Genomic DNA, 25,729 nt, shown 5'->3' with positions numbered 1-25,729 from the left:
AAACAACTCAGTGGCCAGGTGCGATGGCTCATGCCTGTAATCTCAGCACTTTGGGAGGCTGACGCGGATGGATCACTTGAGGCCAAGAGTTTGAGACCAGCCTGGCCAATGTGGTAAAACTCCATCTCTACAAAAAATATAAAAAATTAGCTGGATGTAGTGGAGTGCGCCTGTAAGCTCAGCTACTTGGGAGGCTGAGGCAGGAGAATCACTTGAACCCATGAGGCAGAGGTTGAAGTGAGCTGAGATCATACCACTGCACTCCAGCCTGGGCGACAGAGTGAGGCTGTCTCAAAAAAACAAATTAATTGTAATTCATAGAGAATGACAGTAGTTGTTAAGGAAGCGGTCTCTTAAGCTAGAAAATGAGGGGACATTTTAAACAGACTGCAGTCTGGGAAATAAGTCCCATTAAATAACTGTATGACTTCAGGTGAGTTATTTAGCTTCTCTAAGCTCTTTAATGATGCCACTATAGAAGCTTACATGACCATAATGGCTTAAAGCTGCATAAAATGATCATCATTAAAAAAAACCCAAACTGCAGTTTCTAATTCCACAATAAACTCTATGAAAAACTCTAAAAATATGTTTATCAACAAGACGATATTTGATAAATTATTTTCCCCAAAGATCTTTATTTAAAAACTTTTTTTTTTTTTTTGATTGATTGATTGAGAGAGACAAGGTTTCACTCTTGTTGCCCTGGCTAGAGGGCAGTGGCACGCTCTCAGTTCACTACAACCTCTGCCTCCCAGACCCAAGCGATCCTCCTGTCTCAGTCTCCCAAGTAAATGGGACTAGAGGAGCATGCCATCACATCTGGCTAATTTTTTTTTTTGTATTTTTAGTAGAGACAGGGTTTCACCATGTTGGCCAGGCTGGTCTGGAACTCCTGACCTCAAGTGATCCGCCCACCTCAGCCTCCCTAAATGCCAGGATTACAGGCATGAGCCACCAAGTCTGGCCTAAAACTGTTTATCTTCTAAATGAGAATATGTTGAGACATTAATAGATTGTATGAAGACTCTAAAACCAATAAAAAATATAACCTAAACAAAAGTATTCTTTCCCTCTATGTTCCCCTCTTTGGGTAGGGTAATAGTTAAGTGCTCAGACCCTGGAATTAAGCAAACTTTATTTGAAAGATGAGTTCCCATTAAGTAACTGTATGACTTCAGGTGAGTTATTTAGCTTCTCTAAGCTCAAGTTTCCAATTAGTAAGATGGGAATAGTGACAGCACTTTTATAGCAACTGTGAAGATTAGACATAACAAGGTATGGAAGGCACTTGTTCAGCACGTGGCTAGCTACTCCTATGATTTCCTTTTCATTTTGCCCCCGTGTCTTCTGTGTAAGGCCCTGTGACCATCAGTGATGAACCAACTTCAATGCAGGACAAACTGCCCCAGGTCTATTTGATTCTGAAACCTAGGAATAGGGAATAATATTTGATGTTAAGAAGTATTGGCTTTGGTTTCTTCACATGTAAAATGCACTTATTTAAGCCAGACAACCTATGCAGCTCCTTCCTTTTCAAATATTTTATGATTCTTGTTTATACAAAACTAGCATATATACATTCTGTGGTGCAGCATACCAAAACACATTACTCTAAGTAATTACAAACTCTCTGGGAAACATCTGAGCATATTATTCTATCATCACAAATCTATTTCACTGATTTTTTTGGACTGCCTTAAGAAGTCATTTTTAATAGTGAGGAAATTTTCTTCAGAGAACCACAAGGATATTAGGAGCCTTTCGCCCGTTCCTGTTGTTTCTAGTCAATAATGAAACTGAATCACTCAGGGAGAACTGGGGCAGAGATTGAATATAAACAAAAACGTAACAAACCCAATATCCTAGGGCTTTGATGACATCAAGTTTACACATTGGACATGTTCGGTGATCCAAAAGCCATGGGTCAATGCATATTCTATGAAAAATATGCCTAAAAAAATTAAGTATGTGTTAATGTTTTTAAAATCAATGTTTATATAACTTATAAAAGAAATAAGACATTCTACCAACTCATCCTCTCATTACAAGTTAGCTGGCATCAAATCAACATTCTAGTCTACTTACTTATCATGTCATTATTCTCTCTTCCACGTGAAACAGAATCTGGCACTTCTAGGGAAAATTTCCCTTCACCCTACAAAAACCATGGCTTATTTATGCCCTCACACTAGGTTGTACATTTTTATGTGCCTTTGTAAGTTATTTGAAAAATTTTTGGGGAAAAACGTGGCAAAAATCAACTAGTAGTAATAAGTAAACTAATACTAAACTGGCAGTACCTTATATAAAGTCCATAAAATGACTCAAATGGAAATACAACAAAAATATTAACAGATCATCTTGCGGTGGTAGGCTTACGCAGGCTTACACAACACTTTTTTTCTCTCTTACACAGTTTTGTATACACTCCATTTTTCTATAATGAACACCTATCACTTTCAGAATAAAAAAAAAAGGCATATATATTTTCTTCTTTTGCTGCTTTGTCTCAGTTGGCTAACTTTTCCTCCTGTGTGATAAATCTATTTTCTACAAGAGATGAAGAAAAGGAGTTAAGATTATATTATGTATGGGTTTCAGAGCCAGACAGGCTGGGCTCAGACACGAGCATGCCATTCGATGGTTGGGACTCTGAACTAGGTTCCTACACTCTCTGCCCCACACCAGGGGCGCTGAGGGGCACATGCAACGTGTGTACAACTGCGCCAGGCACAGAGCTTACTTGGTCATTGTTTGGTATTATTACTGTTGTTTGAAGACTTTTTTTTTTACAAACAGAAATCTGCTAGTGGAATTAAAAGTAACAGTACTTGTGGCCAGGCATGGTGGCTCACGCCTGTAATCCCAACATTTTGGGAGGCTGAGGTGGGTGGATCACCTGAGGTCAGGAGTTCGAGACTAGCCTGGCCAACATAGTGAAACCCGCTCTACACTAAAAGTACAAAAATTAGCTGGGTGTGTTGGCGGACGCCTGTAATCCCAGCTACTCAGGAGGCTGAGGCAGGAGAATCGCTTGAACTTGGAAGACGGAGGTTGTAGTGAGCCAAGATCACACCCCCTGCACTCCAGTCTGGGCAACAAGAACGAAACTCTGTCTCAAAAAAATAAAAAAATAATAAAAAAACCAGTACTTAAGAAATAATTTTTACAAAAACATAAAAGGAACATGTTGGCTTTATTGGGAAATTTGTTACATAAATAAAGCACAGGAGAAAATAAGGGAAAAGTCAAAAGCCCGGTAAGGAGACCAGGAAATGTGCACATGTGCCTGCATTTGAGGGTCAGGTCCAAACTCCAGCTCAGCCACCAGCATGACCTAGCACTGCTCATCTGTGCAGCTTCCTGGACATTGTTTTTAAGTTAGAAAGACTTGCCCTAAACCAGCCTGGAGTAAAAACTCTTTTCTCTACTTTAATAACTTTCTACATGACATGATCAACTTACACTGACCCAACCCAGTTTATTCAGTACCCATCGTACCAATCACATGTAAATGTTTGTAGGTTTAAACCAGCTACCTTTAGTCAGGAAACTTTCATTTGGTTACCCTGATATGCATGGCTGCATTTCCTTTACACAGTTACCAATCTACTATAAAGTACTTGGATATATACTAAAATACTCTGCAAACAAAGCAAAATATAATTATATACTGACTTGTGACCTGCTTCTAATAGCTGTGAAGTATAATTAAAATTCATCAGACTTAAAACATACCATTTCTGCACACAAAATGAACCCTTTTAACAAAGTAATTCTTTTTAAAAAGTTATCAATTAAAGTATCCCATTACTTTTTTTGGAGATAGAGTCTTGCCATGTTGCCCAGGTTGGAGTGCAATGGCATGATCTCAGCTCACTGCAACCTCTACCTCCCAGGTTCAAGCAATTCTCATGCCTCAGCCTCCTGAGTAGCTGGGATTACAGGCATGCGCCACCATGTCTGGCTAATTTTTGTATTTTTATTGTAATAGAGACAGGGTTTCGCCATGTTGGCCAGGCTGGTCTCAAACTCCTGGCCTTAAGTAATCCACCTGCCTTGGCCTTCCAAAATGCTGGGATTACAGTCATGAGCCACCACGCCCACCCTTTCGTTCTATTTTTTTTTTAAAGTAACTTCCTGCTACTAAAACAAAACCCTTAGTGTAAACAGAATAAAGGGAAAAAAATTTTTTTTTTTTTTTTTTGAGATGGAGTCTCACTCTGTCACCCAGGTTGGAGTGCAGTGGCGCAATCTCGGCTCATTGTAACCTTTCCCTCCCGGGTTCAAGCAATTCTCCTACCTCAGCTACCTGAGTAGCTGGGATTACAGGCGTACACCACCACACCCGGCTAATTTTTGTATTTTCAGTAGAGACGGGGTTTCACCATGTTGACCAGGCTGGTCTTGAACACCTGAGTCAGCCTCCCAAAGTGCTGGGATTACAGGTGTGAGCCAGCTAGGAATACTGATTTTAAACAACCTTAGAAGGAACGCAAGTCCAGGGTGCAAATAACAGCAAACTACTGCCCTCCCCAACCCACTTCCTTTAGGCTGTTTCAGGCCCTTCTCCCTGGTCCCTCATTTTTCTTGCTCCCAACACAGCTTACTTTTTGCACTGCTAAATGTATAATGTAATTCCTAGGATTCTGATAAAGCCTTGCTTAGAAGACTAAAAGCCAATCTATGACAAAGATACTTAACGAGTCTTAATGTAACCTAAGAATCTCCTAGGTAAAGCAATCTTAAAGAGCAGTGAAGACATTACATTTAAAATCCAAGCTGCTTTTCTAAAAAGAGGAGATGATCACAAATAACAAGATCTTCATATCATAAAAAACAAATAACTATTTTGTCAGACACCTAAAACTTGTCAAATAATTTTTAACATCTCAGTAGGTAAAAAGAACATACTTGCATGGCAGAATTCTAATAATATCCTTTACTTTGAAATTTTCAATACACACTGCACAATTTTCAGCATCAACATCAATTCCCTGTAAAAAGAACAAGAAAGTGTTACTACATTCTTGGCACATAGTATATCCCTCGGTAAACTCACCACATCCGGACTACAACAATGATGAATTCCCTTCTACAGTGGTACAACCAGCGAAACTAAAACACAAATAACTCTACTTGGTGTTTACCACTATCAGGGGATTATCTAAATAATATGGCTGAAAAGGAAAAAATTTCATTGTCTGCCTAATCAGATATGAACAGTGTTTAAATACTAATACACTGTTCATATATAATTACTGTATTTAAAAATATATTTAGCCATGTGCACCACCTGTCAATATGGAAGCAGTAAACATTTTATTTTATTTATTATTATTGTTTTATTTATTTATTTTTTAAAGAGACACGGTTTTGGCCAGGTGCAATGCCTCACACCTGTAATTCCGGCACTTTGGGAGGCCAAGGAGGGCCGATAATGAGGTCAGGAGACCGAGACAATCCTGGCCAACATGGTGAAACCTCGTCTCTACTAAAAATACAAAAATTAGCTGGGCATGGTGGCGCATGCCTGTAGTCCCAGCTACTCGGGAGGCTGAGGCAGAAGAATCGCTTGAACCAGGGAGTCAGAGGCTGCAGTGAGCCAAGATGGCGCCACTGTACTCCAGCCTGGGTGACAGCGAGACGCCATCTGAAAAAAATAAAGAAAAAAGAGACAGGACCTCACCGTGTTGACCAGGCTGGTCTTAAACTCCTGGACTCAAGTGATCCTCCTGCCTCAGCCTCCGAAAGTGCTGGGATTAAAGGCATGAGCCACCGTGCCAGATGTTTGATTTTTTTATGTAGATATTGTTATCAAAGACTGTATTACAATGAACTTTCACAGCCAGACACGGTGGCTCATGCCTGTAATCCCAGCACTTTGGGAGGCCAAGGCAGGCAGATCATGAGGTCAAGAGATTGAGACCATCCTGGCCAACATGGTGAAACCCCTCTCTACTAAAAATACAAAAATTAGCTGGGCATGGTAGTGCATGCCTGTAGTCCCAGCTACACGGGAGGCTGAGGCAGGAGAATCGCTTGAACCCGGGAGGTGGAGGTTGCAGCGAGCTAAGATTGCACCACTGCACTCCAGCCTGGTGACAGAGCAAGATTCCATCTCAAAAAGCACAACAATAAAAAAAGAACTTTCAACATTTAAAATTATATGTTTCAATGAAAGTAAATACTATCATTTATCATATGCAGGGCAAAAACGATGAAATAATTTTTAAAGTCTTTAATAATGGTTTGCAAGTTTATACATTACTGTGAATGAGTCTACAAGGAAATAAAAATTAGACACCACTAGTCTCTCTAGAATGGAATATGATGTAGACCGAAGGAAACATTTTTGTACAGTTTAAAATGTTTAAATACTAAGCAAGTGTTCACGGGTTGTTAAAAAGTATTCATGTTTTAAATGCTGTAGAAATGCAAATGTCTGCTATATTATAAAATAAATTACTTTTCAAACATAAAACTTAGAATGACAAATTAGAGTAAGCTACCATTTTTCATCTAACTACTTAATAAAGGTACAAAGAAACAAAAATTGCTGGGGAGAAAGTAGTCTTGTGACAAAATTTTCACTTCTAAGAATCTATGGGTCATGAACTTCTTTGGTGGTAATCAGCCCTCCCTACTTCTCTGGAATAACTCCTGGATCTACACACCTGGTCTCATCCATTAACCAAGGCAGCCAGGGCCACAGTGGCCATCTGACACAAGACAGGCCAGCAGGATTCTCCTTCCCAGGATGCTCGGGTAGGGACTCAGAGACTCCCAATCAGTATCAGCATATGGCTGCAAATTTAGGCAGTTCATTTTATAGAACACAGTTACACTGTTCTTATGTAATTGCTGTATTTAAACATATATTTAGCCATGTGCACCACCTGTCAATATGGAAGCAGTAAACATTTTATCTTATTAATTAATTAATTTTTTGAGACAGAGTCTCGCTCTGTTGCCAGGCTGGAGTGCAATGGCATTATCTTGGCTCACTGCAACCTCCGCCTCCTGGGTTCAAGTGAATCTCCTGCCTCAGCCTCCTGAGTAGCTGGGACTACAGGCACGCACCACCCATGCCCAGCTAGTTTTTGTATTTTTAGTAGAGATGGGGTTTTACCATGTTGGTCAAGCTGGTCTCGAACTCCTGACCTTGTGATCCACCCACTTCGGCCTCCCAAAGTACTAGGATTACAGGCGTGAGCCACCACGCCCAGCCTATTTATTTTTTTTAAACTCCTGGACTCAAGCGATCCTCCTGCCTCTGTCTCCCAAAGTGCTGGGATTACAGGCGCGACCACATTTGATTTTATATGTAGATATTGTTATCAAAGACTGTATTAAAATGAACTTGTAACAACATTTAAAATTGTATGTTTCAATGAAAGTAATCATATGTGGGGCAAGAATGATTAAATAATTTTTAAAATCTCTAATAATGGTTTGCAACTTTATACGTTACTGTGAATGAGGCTACAAGAAAATAAAAATTAGACAACACTAATTTTTATTTTCTCTAGAATGGAATACAATGTAGTCTGAAGAAAACACATTTTTTTGTACAGTTTAAAATGTAAAATTGCAAGGAAATCTGTGTACAGCTGTTCTTCAACTTACCATGGGGTCACATCTCACTGAATCCATTGTAAGTTGAAAATATCATTAAGTGTAAAATGCATTCAATGTACCTAACCTACTGAACATCATGGCTTAGCCTGGCCTACCATAAACATGCTCAGAACACTTACATTAGCCTACACTTGGGCAGAATCATCTAACACAAAGCCTATTTTATAATAAAGTACTGACTCTCTCATATAATCTACTGCATACCATACTGAAAGTTAAAAACAACACTTGAAGTATGGTTTCTACTGAATGCGTATTGCTTTCACACTGTCATAAAGTTGAAAAATTGTTAAGCCAAACCATTGGAAGTTGGGGGCCATCTGTATATACCTCATGGATCATTTAGGAATCTTCTTAAAAATATATACACCATAAGGCTTTTTTGCAAGGCTCCTCTTTTTCTCAACCATTATTTTGACAACTTTCAAGAAACAGTCCCTGGAAGCATATTTTCAAAATTGTTCTGTATGGGAAGAGGATAATATCAATTTACTTGTGTTCTCAAAGATTCGATTCAGTAAATTAAACAAATACATCTACGTCTTCTCACACTTAAGAACTTCGATTTCCGGCCAGGCACGGTGGCTCAAGCCTGTAATCCCAGCACTTTGGGAGGCCGAGGCGGGCGGATCACGAGGTCAGGAGACCGAGACCATCCTGGCCAACATGGTGAAATCCCATCTCTACTAAAAATACAAAAATTAGCTGGGTGTGGTGGCAGGTGCCCGTAGTCCCAGCTACTTGGGAGGCTGAGGCAGGAGAATGGCGTGAACCTAGGAGGCGAAGCTTGCAGTGAGCCGAGATTGTGCCACTGCACTCCAGCCTGGGTGACGGAGTGAGACTGTCTTATTAAAGAAGAAAAAAAAAGAACTGCGATTTCCTGCTAAGGAGGCTAAGAAGGCAAGTTCCAAGAGGAACGTAAACCACATGCTTGTCAAGTAACTGACTATGCTGCATGTGTGCAGAGTTTGTCACAGGCATTAACCGGAAACTCTATCCCTAAGGACCTTCTGAGTGATCTGCAAATCAGACACTAATCTTAAGCCATGAGATGTGATCTTTTTTTTTTTTTTTTACTTTTTCTGTTCAACACATTTACATGGAAAGAAAACAATACCTTGCACAAACTGTTAAAATTGAACTGCAGTACGAAAGCAATTAGCAAAGGAATGGTAGCCACCAATACAATTCTCGAAGCCTCATTACTATCAATTCCAAATTAAAAAAAAAAAAAAAAGAAAAGGTCTGTAAGCTAATGTGTTATTTTTGCTTTAATCCTTTAAGGTCAAAGAAAGAGATATACACCGTAAGTGCAGGTACTCTTTCCTTCTGAAGGGGAATAGAGACTGGAGGGTGGAACAGATTTTTGATAACTTAGTGAGAAAACATGAAAATCCAAACAGCTACACCAAGTCATAGCTGCAAGTCAACACAATTATCAACATTTTAAAGCACACCAGAAGAACTATGAAAAGAATAAATACTACGCATTAGCAACAGTTTTCCTTTTAAGGCATCTATTCTCCAAGAATCTGAGCTTCTAGATTCAGGATTTGTCCTATTTCAAAAATGCTTTAAAATTCTGGTATGATTTTGAACTTTTAAGTGTCAGATTGGCCATGTCAAAATGTTTCCTTTTCCAAAAGTAGTTTTAAAAACCCCTTTTCTCTCCTTCCCCACAAATGCCAACATGTTCTCCCTGTAACTAAAGGAGTGGACACATAGTCTCAGATTTAACAGAAATGAACTGAAGGTATCAAGGGTTGGTGAAGACTGTATGCTCCTCCACGTCTTTATAGTTACCTGGTTCTAACCAGCACCACTTTCTTCACTGCTGGGAATGTCAGAGCTGGCCAGGAGGGCAGCAACCAGCCACTGTGGCTCCCAAAGTGCTTGAACTGTCACCAGTGAGGGGCTCAATTTTAAATTAAATTCGTTTAAATGCAAATTGCTGTATGTGACTAGCGGCTACCACATTAACGCAAGTCTAGAAGGCTCTTCTCAATGGCAAAATATTTCTGCCAATCCTTCTTTAAAATAAACACGTACAGCATATTCTCTACTCTAAACCACAAAAAAAAAACCCATGAAAATATTACCTTTTCTCCATGCTTTACAGTATGAAGTAGAAGCTGGCCAATAACTTTCTTAGTTTCTTTTCTATGGCTCTTGGGTGGGAAAATATTAATATAGTTATTGAAAAATTTAATCACCATTTTTCTTAAAAGTCACAAATACAATACACATAAGCATACAGAAAACATTTCACTTGAAAGGCAACGTCAAATGACTATACTGAAAATAACTTTTAATGGCAAAAACCGCTATTACTTTTGCACCAACTTAATGAAAAAGCCCCCAAACAACAAAAGCCATTCAAGTCTTAATATGCAGAACAGCCATATGTAACATTAAGAGGTGTGTGACCAAGAGTACTGATTTTCAATTTCTTTTCTGAAGAAGAAACCACATCTTATGTTTAAATATTGTCAAGAAAGAAAGCAGCTAAGGATAGGGGTACCATATGCTCATCTACTCAAGTACCTAAAAGGAAAAGGCCTCTTCCTAGTACTCAAGACAGAACAGTCAACTTTCCACAATGACAGAAATAAGTGGGATGTTCAAAAGGCCTGCCTTGGGAAGCCACTGGCTCTGACGGCCCTTCTCTTCGCTGTCACTGAGACAGATAAATGGCTTTACTACAGCTCCATGATGGAGACAGAGAGGTCCCCATTTCCTCTCTGCTCCTCACTTTTAGGTCTCATCAGAGAATGAGGGCTACCTAAGGACAGGTCCACCCTTAACTCAGGCCTTTTCATCACTCCTTTGTGTCTGGCAAGGGACTAAGAGGGTTCCTGCAGGAAACAAATGTGCAAAAGGTAACCCAGACTTAAAGGTATCTAATTTCCCACAAAACAAAAAATTTAACATAGTCCAATTAAAAAGTGATTTCCAAAAAGTCATGTGAATACTTAAATAATATAAGCAAAAATAAAAGAATACGGTCAAATGTAACTTCTAGGAATACATACGGGGCATATTTATGAACTATCTTTTAAAAATCAAAATTCAGAGTTATCCATCATTACCTGACTTCCAATCTGAGAGCCAGTATATAGGAAACGCTGTATATAGTAAAATATTAGCCAGGCTAACGAGATAATCATCATGGTGATGAAGGCGATGGCCACAAACACCACAGACTGACCGCTGATGAACTCCTGTACGTGCCGAGTGCCAACCCCTATGGTCATCGTTACTGGAATTCCTTTCTGCACCAGCTCCAAAATTTCTCTTCCTTTTGGATAGCTAATCATAATGACCACTATATTTCCTGTTCCTGTAGGAAAGAACAAAGAAATCAATGTGAAGAACACAAAATATGATACAGAGAACATTCAATTAAATATAAGGGTACTATGTTCATCTACATATATAAATACATTAGAAAAATTCCATGGAAAACATAAGTTACCAAACCTGGTTCCAAAAGAAACTGATGACATTTTAAGTAATAGAATCAATCACTAAAAACTACTCCCCCGGCTGGGCATGGTGGCTCACGCCTGTAATACCAACACTTTGGGAGGCCTAGGTGGGTGGATCACTAGGTCAGGAGTTCAAGACCAGTCTGGCCAACATAGTGAAACACCATCTCTACCAAACTTACAAAAAATTAGCCGGGTGTGGTGGTGGGCGCCTGTAATCCCAGCTCGGGAGGCTGAGGCAGGAGAATCGGGGTGAACCAGGGAAGCGGAGGTTGCAGTGAGCTGAGATCGCGCCACTGGACTCCAGCCCCAGTGACAGTGCGAGACCCCATCTCAAAAATAAATAAATAAATAAAAACGATTCCCCCAAAAGCTAGAGTACTGTTCAGTTTCACAGGTGAAGTCTACCACCAAACCTTTAAGGAACAAGTAATACCAACGATATTTAAGTTGTTCCACAGCAGATTAAAAAATTAGAAAGTTTAAAAATTACTTGTAAGACAGCCAGGCGCGGTGGCTCACGCCTGTAATCCCAGCACTTCAGGAGGCCAAGGCGGGCCGATCACGAGGTCAGGAGATCAAGACCATCCTGGCTAACACAGTGAAACCAAGTTTCTACTAAAAATACAAAAAATTAGCCAGGCATGGTGGCAGGCGCCCGTGGTCCTAGCTACTCGGGAGGCTGAGGCAGGAGAATGGCGTAAACCCGGGAGACGGAGCTTGCAGTGAGCCGAGATCACGTCACTGCACTCCAGCCTAGGCAACAGAGCAAGGCTCTGTCTCAAAAAAAAAAAAAAAAAATTACTTCTAAGATAATAAAACCAAGCATGGTAATAAACAACCAACAAAAGAACCATACAAGCCAGGCATGGTAGTTCACACCTGTAATCCCAGCACTTTGAGACGTGAGATCAGAGGATCACTTGAAGCCAGGAGTTGGAGACCAGCCTGTGTAAGTGAGACCATGCCTCTACAAATAATTTAAAGAAAAAACGAGTTGGGAGCAGGTGGTCGAGGCTGCAGTGAGCTGAGATCATCCTGCCGTACTCCAGCTTGGGCGACAGAGTGAGACTGTAGCTCAATGAAAAACAAACAAACAAAAAACTATACAGATCAATTCCACTTATGAGTACTAATACATAATGCGTAAAGCATATTCATTAAAATCAGGGAGACAATACGAACATTTTTACTATGATCACTATTATTTAGCATTGCTCTGAAGGCATAAGCAGACATGAGACAAAAATCGAGACATAGAAAAGAAGGGCTAAAATAAAAAATTTTACATGAATTTAGCTACAAATGAATGCAAGCATCATAAAATATCAGTAAGATTAAAAAAGAACTAAAAATACTGCTTCTAAGTTCACTTAGAAAGAAAATAAGACGACTGGAACAACGTTTTAAACTGTGAAACCTGGACCGGTCTTTAAGTAATTAAAACATCGTGGCTGTAGCATATGGAGACGCCCACAGGATGAGACAGAATAAAAGTCCAAAAATAGACCCAAATACATTAAAGAATTTAGTGCACAGAAGCAGAATTCCAAATGCATGAGGCAAAATGAATTATTTAAAAAATTATTTGAGGCAACCGGGTATCACCGGTGGGGCGGGTGGGGAGAAGCTGCATCCATTTCTCACAACTTATGCCAAAATAAATTCCAACTAAGTCAAAGATTTAAAGGTATATATATATAAAAAGAGGAAACATACAATGGCCAGAAGAAAGATGGGAATTAAAAAATACATATTGAAGAAAAGCTTCTCCAAGTATAAAAACTACCTTAGAGGTTCTTAACAAAAATTTTTTTTTAACTACAGAAAAATGAAAATTTTCTCCATGAGTAAGAGCAAAACCAAGGTCAAAAAGCAAAAGAGCAATGTCCATGTCTCTTTGGCCCAGCAATTCTGTGTCCAGGAACATAACTGCATAGATGTAACCAATGAAGTATCTATAAAGATTTATTGTTGGCTAGGCACGGTGACTCATGCCTGTAATCCCAGCACTTTGCCAGGCATGGTGCCTCACGCCTGTAATCCCAGCACTTTGGGAGCCTGAGGTGGGTGGATTACCTGAGGTCAGGAGTTCGAGACCAGCCTGGCTAAAATGGCGAAACCCCATCTCCACTGAAATTACAAAAATTAGCCAGGCATGGTGGTGGGCACCTGTAATCCTAGCTACTCAGAAGGCTGAGACAGGAGAATCACTTGAACCCCAGAGGCAGAGGTTGCGGTGAGCCGAGATTGCATCACTGCACTCCAGCCTGGGCGACAAGAGCACGACTCTGTCTCAAACAAACAAAACACAAAAAGAGCGAACAATCAACTTGGAAAATATAGATGTAACATAACAAAGACAAAAAACTAATTTCCTGTAAGAGTAATAGAAAAACAAAGAAAATGAAGTTGATCTGCAGAAAAGAAAATACAAAGGGTTTTTTGTTTTGTTTTTATTTTTAAAGAGATGGGGTCTTACTCTGTCACCCAGGATGCAGTACAGTGGTGGGATCCTAGCTCAATGAAATCTAAACTCCTGGGCTCAAGTGATCCTCCTGCCTCAGCCTCCTGAGTAGCTGGGACCACAGGCACACACCACTACACCTGGCTAATTTTTTTTCATTTTTTGTAGAAATGGGGTCTCATTATGTTGCCCAGGCTAGCCTTGAACTCCTGGCCTCAAGCAATTCTCCCACCTCGACCTCTCATAGTGTTGGGATCCTGGCATAAGCCACTCTATGCCTGGCCAAATGGATATTTTAAATAGCAGCTTTATTGAGATATAATCCACATACCACAAAATTCACCTTTTTTTAAGTGTACAAGTCAGTGGTTTCTAGTAGATTCGTAAAGTTGTACAACCATCATCACTATGTAATTCCGTAACATTTTCATTACCCTAAAAAGAAACCCTGTGTCCATTGGCAGTCACTCTCTCCCTGCAAAAGGGATTTTAAACACACAAAAAGTCTTCCTTGGTAACAAATGAAAACATTTCCTGTAAGATTGGCAAAGACCAAAAAGTCTGATACACTGTATTGGCAAAAATAGGCACGAATCAGCACTCTCGCACACTGCTGGTGGGGTGGTGAATAAATTACTACACTCTTCTACGAAAGGCAATGGCATTTGAAAAATTCTAAATGTCCATGTCTCTTTGGCCCAGTAATTCTGTGTCCAGGAACGTAACTGCATAGATGTAACCAATGAGGTATCTATAAAGATTTATTGTTGGCTGGGCACGGTGACTCATGCACTTTGCGGGGCCAAGGCAGACGGATCAGGAGTTTGAGACCAGCCTGGCCATCATGGCAAAACCCTGTCTCTACTTAAAAGAAATACAAAAATTAGCTGGGTGTGGTGGTGCATGTCTGTAGTCCCAGCTACTTGGGAGGCTGAGGCAGGAGGATCACCTGAGCCTAGGAGGCAGAGACTGCAGTGAGCCGAAATTGCACCACTGCACTCCAGACTGGGCAACAGAGCAAGACACTGTCTCAAAAATAATAATAAAATTAAATAAATAAAAAAGATTTATTGCCAATGTTTTTTCCTAAGTTTTCGTATCACAATATAAATGTCCATCGAAAAGAAAAAAACTATATAAATTACAGTATGTGTATGAAGGCTGAAGCAGCAGCTCTGTAAGTACTGACAGTATTCATGACAGAAAACACACAATATGTAAACTGTGTGGACAGCATGCTGCCCTTAAAAAAACAAAACAACAACGAAAACCCAAAGACCTACATGCTCCTATAAACACACACTACCTTCTGGAAGGCTACCCCAGAGACTGGAGACCATGACTGTTTCTGGGGAGAGGCTCTAGGGGATGCAGGACGGGGTGGGGGGTCTTATTTGCATAGTAAGAATTCTGTATCATGTGCACATGTTAGCTATTCAAAAAATAACTTTTAGGCATGTTGGCTCACGTCTATAATCTCAGCACTTTGGGAGGCCGAGGCAGGTGGATCACTTGAGGTTAGGAGTTTGAGACCAGCCTGGCGAACATGGTGAAACTGTGTCTCTACTAATATTACACATGCAAAAAAGTAGCTGGGCGTGGTAGCTCATGCCTGTAATCCCAGCTGCTCAGGAGGCTGAGGCAGAAGAATTGCTTGAACCTTGGAGTCGGAGGATGCAGTGAGCCAAAATCGCGCCACTGCACTCCAGCCTGGGCGACAGGGCGAGACTGTCTCAAAACAAAACAAAAAATAACTTGAAAGGGTATATAAAGAACGTTCCCTGACATCACACTAAAACCACATGTTAACACTATTTTATTGTGGAAATTTCATCTGCAGCAAATCCACTGGGTCTCAAGCTTTGGGATTTAGTTACTGAAACACCAGAAGGACACCCTTCTAAGGTAGCCCCTGTGTGGAAGCTGATCCTATGATCTGATGACCTGCCTGTCTAACAGCGTCCCTTGGCAAGAACTGTAGTTTCCAAAGCACCCACACAACCAACCATGTCATCACAAGGCGACACAACAAGGAGAAAGGCATTTTCTGCCATCACGAAAATAAACATCTAGTAGTTAAGAAAGACGTGTATAGAAAGAATTATGATGGTTATATCGGATATAATTATATGGCACTCTGCAAGCTGAAAGTCTTTTTTGTAAACCCGCTTTTGTGGAAAATTCCAAGCACATACAAAGTAGAAAGAATAGTACCACGAACTCTCATGTTTCCATCTCAGTTAAAAGCTTTTACGCAGAAAACTAAACTATGCTATGATGATAGCTGAATCAATTTCTGGTACTGATACCACATTCTTTGTGTGGTAACGGGGAAGAACATGTTTACATTTATAACTCACTTGAAGCAGGAAAAGGCCACACTATGGTTCTACAGCTGAGTGTTTAGAAATCCTAGGGAGTTGCTCAATGTCACACACCACCTGAAAAAGCCAGTTCTAAAATCTGAAGACCCAGTTCCAAGGTAGTGTCCCTTCCCCGCACCCCTTCATAGGATCACAGGCTCCACAGCCAGACAGACCTGGGTGCAAATATCACTGTTATCTACAGTGGGGGGGGGGGCGGCGCTGGGGGGCTGGAAAAATCCATGCTCACTGAGAATGCTTCTGCAGCTACAAAATGGGGATGAGCATGACTCTATTTCAGACTACCACTTTTGCAATAAGAAAGCAGAGTAACAAAGAGCTACAGAAGTAAGGGGACAATTTTGTTTGGGGTGGAGGGAAATCTCCCCAGACACACTGGAACCACATCTCAAAGGAGAGAAAAGTTTACAAAGCAAAGGAAGAGGGTTTCTAGACGGTAGACCACAACAATATATTTGGGATGGTGACCAGCCCAGTTCGGCTGGTGACTAAGATACATGTAAAGGTATCTTGTTGAATAAATGAACGGATGAGTAGGAGACAGAAGATTAACTGAGATTAAAAAGGTTCTTCAACACCTACAATCTCAAGGCTGGGGTGGGGGAAGGGATACTGCCGCAACAAGTATCAGGACACCCTGCCCAGAAAACACTTGCAATATCAATCTGAAATTTCTCACCTAGGAAATTCATCTTAGTTCGCTGAGTTAAAAGAAATTATTATTTTATTTATTTATTTATTTATTTTTGAGACAGAGTCTCGCTCTTGCTCTGTCGCCCAGGCTGGAGTGCAGCGGCACGATCTTGGCCTTGGCCTCCCAAAGTGCTGGGAACAGAGGCGTGAGCAACCACGTCTGGCCATGGATCTCTTGACCCTAGGGAGTTTGAGACCAGCCTGGGCAACATGGCAAAAATCCTGTCTCTATTAAAGCAAACCAAAAAAACCTGCCTAGCATGAGGACTGAACAGTTTGCTATATTATAATCATAGCAGCAAGATTGCTTCTGGAAATTATTTTAAATTAACAAAACCCAGAACGAAGACTATACCCTGAGATTTGCTTTTCCAGAACATTTCTGGGGACGAACTGGAGACAGGGCAGTTGGGGAAAAACACACCCTAGTTCAGGGGTCAGCATGTGCATAACCCCAAGGGGTGCCAGGCACAGGCACCTTGTAGGCCCTACTCTTGCCTCTGATACATCGCCGCCTCTCTGGTCAATACTTAAGAGCTAAGCTGCTCAAGTTATTGTGCACGACCCTTCCTTAATTGGCACATGAGACCAAATCACAGCTTATTTCCAAACTAAATGGCTGGATTTTTTCACGGAAACTCAAAGACTTGGGATGACAGAGGAAAAAGCCCTTTGAGGTTATATTTTCCTTCCCCAGGCCTCAACATTGTTACCAATATTGCTTGACTAAAAAAAATGTCACCTTGCCCTCTTCCCCACAAGAAGCTACACACCTTGGCATTAGACAGGAAAATTTCTTGAAGGCAATTTATGCTTTTTGTTTTACACTTAGCAAAATATCTTTGCACATAGTACATAATCATACATCTACTTGCTGAACAACAATAAATACCGAATATAGTGTTTTTTTGTTTTTTGATACGGGGTCTCACTCTGTTGCCCAGGCTGGAGTACAGCTGCACGATTACAGCTCACTGAAGCCTTGACCTCCCAGGCTCAGGCAATCCTCCCATCTCAGCCTCTCTAGTAGCTGGGACTGCGCCACCACACCCAGCTAATATTTGTCTGTTTATTTATTTATTGAGACGGAATCTTGCTCTGTCACCCGGGCTGGAGTGCAGTGGTGCAATCTCAGCTCACTGCATGCTCTGCCTCCCGGGTTCACACCATTCTCCTGCCTCAGTCTCCCTAGCAGCTGGGACTACAGGTGCCCGCCACCATGCCCAGCTAATTTTTTTGTATTTTTAGTAGAGACGGGGTTTCACCGTGTTAGCCAGGATGGTCTTATCTCCTGACCTCGTGATCTGCCCGCCTTGGGCTCCTAAAGTGCTGGGATTACAGGTGTGAGCCACCGTGCCTGGCCTGCTAATTTTCATTTTTATATTTTTTGGGGGTTTCACCATGTTGCCCAGGCTGGTCTCAAGCAATCTGCCTGCCTAAGCCTCCCAAAGTGCTGGGATTACTGGTATGCATCACGACGTCCCACTTCAAAGACAGTATTTCTAACAAACCAAATCACCCGTAACACAATTTAACATTCTTCTGTGCCAAAAAGTAAAGTTGTGCTTACTTCTGTTTCAAATTTCTGTGTTTCTCTTATCACCTTGTCAAAATAATAATAAAAAGGAAAAACGTTCTGACTTGGTCAACAGCTTTAAAATTCTTCTGGATGACATGAGTCTAGTGTACTATTTCTCCTCCCAAGACAGCTATTTAAAGTAGATTTCAACATTCTCTTGAAGGAGAAGGGAGCTATTGAAATATTTAAAGTAGTGGATTAGATTTCTGTTCTAGAAAACGAATTTAGGCAGCAAGAAATCGTTTCAAAGTTCCACAAAGAGAATACTATCAACTTTCAGGTTTTCTTTTCCCCAGTAACTTAACTGCAACACTCTCTCTACATTTTTCCCCCTCCTCTCTGGAGAATTTCTGGTCAAATCTTTAAGGTTCAGCATAAGCTCAACTTAAGACTTTTCAGCACCATCCGCCTCTTAGAGACCTCTTTTTGCACACCTACTATAATTTATTTATACGTCTCCCTCACTAGACAAGTACTACCTGTTCTTATTTATTAGTTTTTGTAGCCCTAGCATCAAGCAGTGATGGCCTATAAAAAGGCTTCTACATGAATGAATAAAACTGAAAAACTGGCTCATCTTTTAGTGCTACAGTTAAAATGACCCAATAAGGCGAATTCCCAATAAAGAGATTCCCTAGCAGGTGAATTTGGTGAATTCATCAATATGAATGTAAATATCATGGAAATCTGAAGTATTATGCAAAGCAAACGTTTTTATGGTTGGTTAGGTGAGTTAGGAGGACCCCAACATAAGTGCAATTCTCTTTTTGGCACAGAATTTTAAATTATGTTTTGGACAATGTGTCTTGCTCAAAAACATTTTGTATTTTTGAATATAATACTCAACAATGTTAAGAACTCTTTTGCAATTTTCCCAAATGCACTGCTTTATCTCAGATCTTCATTCTCAGATCTCAGATCTTTTGCAATATTGCAAAAGGCTGTTTCTGCCACCCAGAATATCCTATAGCCCACTCACCTCTACCGCACACAACACACCTTCCCCATCGACTTTAATTGGTCCTTCAAAACTCAACCTTGGCCAGGTGTGGTGGCTCACACCTATAATCCCAGCACTCTGGGAGGCCGAGGCAGGACAGCTTGAGTCCAGGAATTTGGAAGCAGCCGGGCAACACAGGGAGACCCCATCTCTACAAAACATTTAAAAAATTAGCCAGGTGTGGCAGCATGCACCTGTAGTCCCAGCTACATAGAAGGCTAAGGTGGGAGGACTGCTTGATCCCTAAAGGGCAAAGCTACAGTGAGCTATGATTGTGCCACTGCACTCCAGCCTGGGCAACAGACTGAGACACTGTCTCTAAAAAAAGGAAATAAAAAAAAACAAAACTCCAAAACCAACCAAACAAAAAACCCTCAACCTTTCTGGGAAGTGTCCTAGCTGATCCCATCCTCTGTGAGGCTATGAGGTGCCATTTCTGTCTTCCTACAGCACCAAAATACATTTTATTTTATTTTTGAGAGACAGTCTTGCTCTGTCGCCCAGGCTGTAATGCAGTGGCACAATCTTGGCTCACTGCAACCTCTGCCTCCCAGGTTCAAACTATTCTCATGCCTCAGCCTCCCAGGTAGCTGGAACTACAGGCGCTTGCCTCAACGCCTGGCTAATTTTTTTTCGTATTTTTAGTAGAGACGGAGTTTTTCCCATGTTAGCCAAGCCGGTCTTGAACTCCTGACCTCAGGTGATCCACCTGCCTCAGCCTACTAAACTGCTGGGATTACAGGTGTGAGCTACTGTGCCCAGCCTCAAAATACATTTTAAATTCAAATCTAAAGTTTTAGATAATTTGTGAGAGCACAGCATTACAGATCATCAAGAACTTACTATCCATTCATAAAAGACTATTTAACTTGCTCTGCAAATACAAAATGTACACCCCTCAACATGTGAGCTCTCTAAAGGTCAGGGATTTTTTAAAAAATTTTCTTTCTATACCTCTAATCAATAGGAGGGATTTCTTACACATCTTTATAACCTCCCCTGCTACCCACTCCAACTCTGGCAGATTCCCAAATATAGCTCCAAGCCTTGCCAGTACTTGGCACTCAGTAAATAACTGTCAAAAAATGAAAGTGCCGTTCTTAAAAGACCACGCCAAGATTTCAGCTAAAGGATCAGCCTATTTGTTAACAAACACATGTACGTTAATTTAAGGCCAATATCCTGTAAAAGCTTTTGTTGTAGTGCTTTGATGTTTATTAATTTCCACCTACCTTGGTCAAGTTTACTTTGATACCTTTGCAACACCTGCATTAAATCCCTTTCCTTAGCCAGGTGTGGTGGCTTACACTCCCAGCACTGTGGGAGGCCGAGACAGGCAGATCGCTTGAGCTGAGGGAGAACAGCCTGACTAACATGGCAAAATCCCATCTTTACAAAGAGTACAAAAATTAGACAGACACGGTGGCGTGTGCTTGTAGTCCCAGCTACTTGGGGGGCTGAAGTAAGAGGATCACTTGAGCCTAGGATGCAGAGGTTGCAATGAGCCAAGATTATGCCACTGCACTCTAGCCTGGGTGACAGAGCAAGACCTTGCCTCAAAAAAAAAAAAAAAAAAAAAAAAGCCTTTCCTTTATACCTCCTAAGCACCTGTGCATACTGCAATTATGAGGTTCAAACCACATTGTCTGGAAAGTTCTGTGTATCACTCCCCCTAGACCATACACCTCTTAAGGGCAGGCCTGTGTCCTATGCATTTCTATCCCTGAGCAGGCATAATACTTAACCCAAAGTGGCTGCTGAATATATGTCTGCTAAAGTAAACAGAATTGACTTTGGAAATTAGTAACAGTCCTTATAGTTGTTCTGACGAAAAATTAAAACCACTTTTTTTTAGAGCCACAATAAAATACTGATTTAAATCCCAAAATAATCTTGTACTGGATTCTAGTAGAGACAAGCAAGATTTCAGAAAAACTGGAGAAATTCTCCTGAGGCTTGGGAAGAGACTACCAGTATTCTTTTTTTTTTTTTTTTTTGGAGACAGGGTCTCACTCTGTCACCCAGGCTGGAGTGCAGTGGCACAATCTTGGCTTACTGCATCCTCTGACTCCCGGGTTCAGGTGATTCTCCTGCCTCAGCCTCCCGAGTAGCTGGGAGGCCCGCACCACCATGCCCAGCTCAGTTTTGTATTTTTAGTGGAGACGGGGTTTCACCATGTTGGCCAGGCTGGTCTCGATCTCTTGACCTCATGATCCACCTGCCTTGGCCTCCCAAAGTGCTGGGATTACAGGCGTGAGCCAACGCACCCAGTCTAGTATTCAATTTTATAGGCAGGCCACCTCCACCTACTTCATAGAAAACCAATGTTACACAGAACAGTGAGAGCCACTGAATCAGTGGTTTTTCCTGGCTCTAGTCACACTCTGGCTAAACACAGAAATCTAAGTCTGAGCCATCTTCAAGGCTGGCTGTACACAGTCACCTTGTGACTTAATTCCATTCTCAAAAAGTCACACTGGGTACCATTATGCCCAACGTGGCCACATTCTGTAAAGGTCTTTTCATTTCTGCAGTCACCACTACAGTACTGGCCCTTATATTTCTATTTAGACTAGCCCCACAGTCTAAGTGGATTCTGTTCCCAGTTTTTGCTGTTTAATTCATCCGTCACACTGCTACCAAACTAATTTCCCTTTAATCAGTGCTTCAAAATGTTGGATAATTTTGTCAGCCCCTCCCCGACTCTCTAAATGTTTTGTAGTATCTGCAGACATCTTTGATTGTCAGGACTGGAATTCAGTGGGTGGAGGCCAGGGATGTAGCTAATATATCCTACAACGCACAGGACAACCCCTGCCCCAACACACACAGAGACACACATGTGGTAAGGGGGTAGGGACAGGGAGGAAGAGGGAGAGGAGGGGGAGAGGGAGAGAGAACAAAGAATTATCTGGCCCTAGATGACTATGTTGTCCTGGGCTAGTCATTTAAACTCCTTGAGCGTCAGTTTCCTCATCTGTATGTACTCCGTGGTCAAATACCTACCTTAAAGGCTGTTGGGACGAGTGAGTCACTCTATGCAGAACACTGAGCTGTGTCTGCAGACTGGACACTTCACACATCTTTAAATTGTTTCGTTGGTCTTTTCTCTCAAACAGAATTATTCTCTCACTAAAAAGGCTAGAATGGACACCAATAATGGGAAGAGAAGCTCCCAAGAAGTAGATTTCACATGAACATCAGAGGTGTTTTTCTGGGCCTGGATAAATTACATGTCAATAACATAAGCAGGCAAGGTTGCTGAGCCATGGTTACAACAAGTGCTATTAGCCCGAAAAGGGGGTTCTTAAAGCTATTATCAAAAAATGCAGTAAGTAGATTTGGAAAACTGTAGGCTGATGAACCTGCCATTTGAAAAAAAGTCTACGTTAAGATGGGCGTATAAGGACCCAGCAACAGAGAATCACGGCACGCTAACCTCTTTTCTTTGACAGAACTACTAAAGTGGGGAACACTGGTGATAGGATGTACGTGGAGTGCTATGTCAAATCTGACAGGACCTTTCATGACACTCTTGTGGAAACGCAGCCTGGGTACCATGACAATTAAACAGATTTGTAACCACTGGAATAACCGCACCGAACGTGGCGCCTAGCCCAGTGCCACCACATGGACATCCGCTCTCATTCCCATGCCCTCCTTTCTGCTGCAACTGAGGAACTGTCCTTGGACTGCCTGTGGCCAAGCCTCCAGGGTTCTGGACCCAGCCTTCCTGCCCTCTGGAAGACTCTGGCAGATCTCTCCCACCCAATTTCAAACACGCCCTACCAACTTTGTCCCACCATCCCGTACTCCCACAATTTCTCCCTCAGTCTTCAATCTTCTTGAAAGAGTTGTCCTAACAATCCTTACTTCCTCTCAACAGTCTTTCAGCTGGCTACTTTTCCCATCACTTCACAAAATAGGCAAATCCAAGGTTATTTTTCTGTCCTCACTTTACTGTTAGGTCCTGAACTTGTATTCAGGACGCCAAAATAGAGCAAAAAACAGAAGTATAGGAAAAATAATGTCTGACTTAGTAGCAGTGGAAACAAACAAAGAAAAAATTAACCACATTAAGCTGAGACTGAGTCAACTAGTTGTGTGATGCATAAGTGGTTATCTTACATAACAGAATATGTTCACTCTCTGTGTACTGGTCGTTATTTTACCCGGAACTTAGTTTTAAGGATATTTTGCAAAATAAGACTTAAACTACGACTACTGCCTGAAGACACAACCTGCTGCCCTAGGGAATGGTATGCCTGGCAAATAGCAAGGTCTTATTATTATTATTATTTTTCTTGAGGTCTTGCTCTCTCGCCCAGGCTGGAGTACAGTGGCACAATCACAGCTCTCACTACAGTCTCGACCTCCTGGGCTCAAGTGATTCTCCCATCTCAGCCTCCTGAGTGCCTGGGACTACAGGCGGGCGCCACCCTGCCCACGCGATTTTTAAAAATTTTTGTAGGATGGTGTCTCACTATGTGGGCCAGGCTGGTCTCGCACTCCTGGCCTCAAGCGATCCTCCCACCTTGGCCTCCCAAAGTGCTGGGATTACAGGTCCCAAGGTCTTGTCTGGAATGAATACAGTAATTTCAAAATTTTGATCGTAACTCAAGACTCACTGAATCTGACCGGCAGTAGAGCCAGTGTTATAACCCTAAATTTAGCAAGTCAGAAAGCACAGGTCAAGGTTTACTGACTCAGTCAGATGCAGGTTTTCTGACTCAGAGTTTAGAATATTCAGACATGATTCAAGAAAGCGAAGAAACCAGAGTGCCAACGAGCCATCACCTTATGTTGATGAAGGGACAATTGATCCTGGGGTGCGCTGGGTTAAGAGCTTGGATTCCTACTCACCCCTCCAACTTTTGGAAGCGGTGAATGGAAAGGGGACCATGATTAGGAATCTAAGATTTCCCCACCTGTTAGAACCACAAGGCTCCTTCTGTGGATTTTAACGTCTTTCGTACTCCCTTCACCCCATGGATCAAAGGCGAAGATCATATCTCGTCTGCAGACTTACCTCCCTCCCAATAGCGCTTGGGGAGCCGCACCAAGCAAATGAGGGCTTCCCTGAGAGTTCCAACAGCTAGAGGCCTGAGAATCGTGCCAGGCCCGCTTGGCGGCCTGCGGTTCAGGGCCAACCCTGAAGACCCCAGCCTCGGCTGCCGCGCAGAAGTCCCCCTCCCGTCCTCGCGCCCCGGCCTGCTCACCCGCATGGGACATGGGCATGGTGAGGTTCCCGTAGCGCTCCTCGTTGTAGAGGACCACGGCCGAGGCGTTCCTCCGCGCCGCCACCAGCACCTTGTCCTTGAAGGTGCAGCCCCCGCGAGCCACCAGGGCGACCCAGGGCGCGGCCCCTCGGCCGCCGGGCTCGGGCACGAAGAAGCGCGTGTCGGGCGCGCAGCCCTCGGGGTCTCCGCCGGGCGCCCACGGGACGCCCACCACGCCCTGAGCGCCCTCCTTGGGCGAGCTGTCGCCGAAGCGGCCGCTCTCCGAGACGCTCCACACCGTCAGGTTGGTCTGCGGGTCCACGTACTCGATGCTCACCACGGCCGAGAACCACTCGAGAGCCCGGCCCCGGGCCCCGGGCGCGCACAGGGCCAGGGCGAGCAACGCCAGAGCCAGCGCGCCGCGGGCCCCAACGCCGGCCGCCGGCCGCCGCCACGCCATGGCAGCGCAGCTGAGCTAACTAGGGGCAGGCGGGGGTCACGCCCGAGTGCTGTGAGGCCGCGGAGCGCAGAGAAGCAGACGCCCACCGCCACCCGGGAAGACTGAGGCGGGGTCGAGGCCCTGGCCGCTGCGCACGCGCACTTGGCGGAGCGGACGAGGGGCGTGACTGGCCCTGGCCCCGCCCTCGCCCCATCAGCCGCGCAGTACGCAGGCGTAAGCTCCGCTGAGCCACGGACCGCCAGCCGTTCAGGGCTCTCGGCGCCTGTGGGCGGAGGCGGAGGCGGAGGCGGGGCGCGCAGCCTATACCACAGGTTGCGCCACGGCTGACCCCTTGGCCAGGGGCCGAGTTTGCGCAACAGGACGTCTGGCACCCCCGAAGTGAGGGGAAGTAACTCCAGAGAAACGGGAAGCTTCCCTGAAAGCAGGCGTGGACCGCGGTTCAGTAAAATCGCTTAACAGATGTTTGTGGAGAGTTTATTGTGCAAGGCACATGGCAGAGGCCTTGTGTAAATCGTTTCAAAGTTAATTAGCCAAACCTGTTGGCGTCCGCCGGTCGTTCTCACTCGGGAGGCCGAGGTGGGAAGATCACCTGAGCCCCGCAGGTGGAGGCTGCATTGAGCCGAGATCACCACTCCTCTCCAGCCTGGGCTGACTAGGGAGGCAATTAAAAAAAAAAAAAAACCAAAGTTAGGCACACACTATCCAACTGCCTTTTGCTACCAATATTATGATGCTAGTTGATTCCTTACAGCTGAAGTATATGTACAACAGCCATTTTTGTTATAGTGTTTTATG

General features: G+C 42.8%; 1 protein-coding gene across 6 annotated transcripts in view; it reads right to left on the bottom strand.

The window, feature by feature from the left end:
- The window catches only part of RNF149 (ring finger protein 149), a 48,984-nt gene extending 23,900 nt beyond the window's left edge, over positions 1–25,084 (bottom strand). For 4 of the 6 annotated variants that reach the window (XR_004178364.1, XR_001894346.3, XM_017947806.2 and 1 more), the window contains exons 1-5: positions 24,475–25,084; positions 10,734–10,984; positions 9,744–9,812; positions 4,918–5,000; positions 1,858–1,954 (exon numbers count right to left, since the gene is read on the bottom strand). Coding sequence is in view for 4 of the 6 variants with exons in the window: in XM_017947806.2 (XP_017803295.1) it covers positions 1,858–1,954; positions 4,918–5,000; positions 9,744–9,812; positions 10,734–10,984; positions 24,475–24,934 (960 nt within the window). In the remaining 2 variants the exon portion in view is untranslated. Of the gene's footprint in view, positions 1–1,338; positions 1,432–1,857; positions 1,955–4,917; positions 5,001–9,743; positions 9,813–10,733; positions 10,985–24,474 lie in introns of those variants that run through there. The other 2 variants (XM_021925125.2, XM_021925124.1) reach the window with 2 other exon arrangements.
- Positions 25,085–25,729: the final 645 nt, after the last annotated feature.

The sequence above is a fragment of the Papio anubis genome, chromosome 14 (genome assembly GCF_008728515.1).
Source record: "Papio anubis isolate 15944 chromosome 14, Panubis1.0, whole genome shotgun sequence".
Lineage (NCBI taxonomy): Eukaryota > Metazoa > Chordata > Mammalia > Primates > Cercopithecidae > Papio > Papio anubis.
Note: the sequence above shows the minus strand (reverse complement) of the source record. Positions and strands in the feature narration are given on the sequence as shown.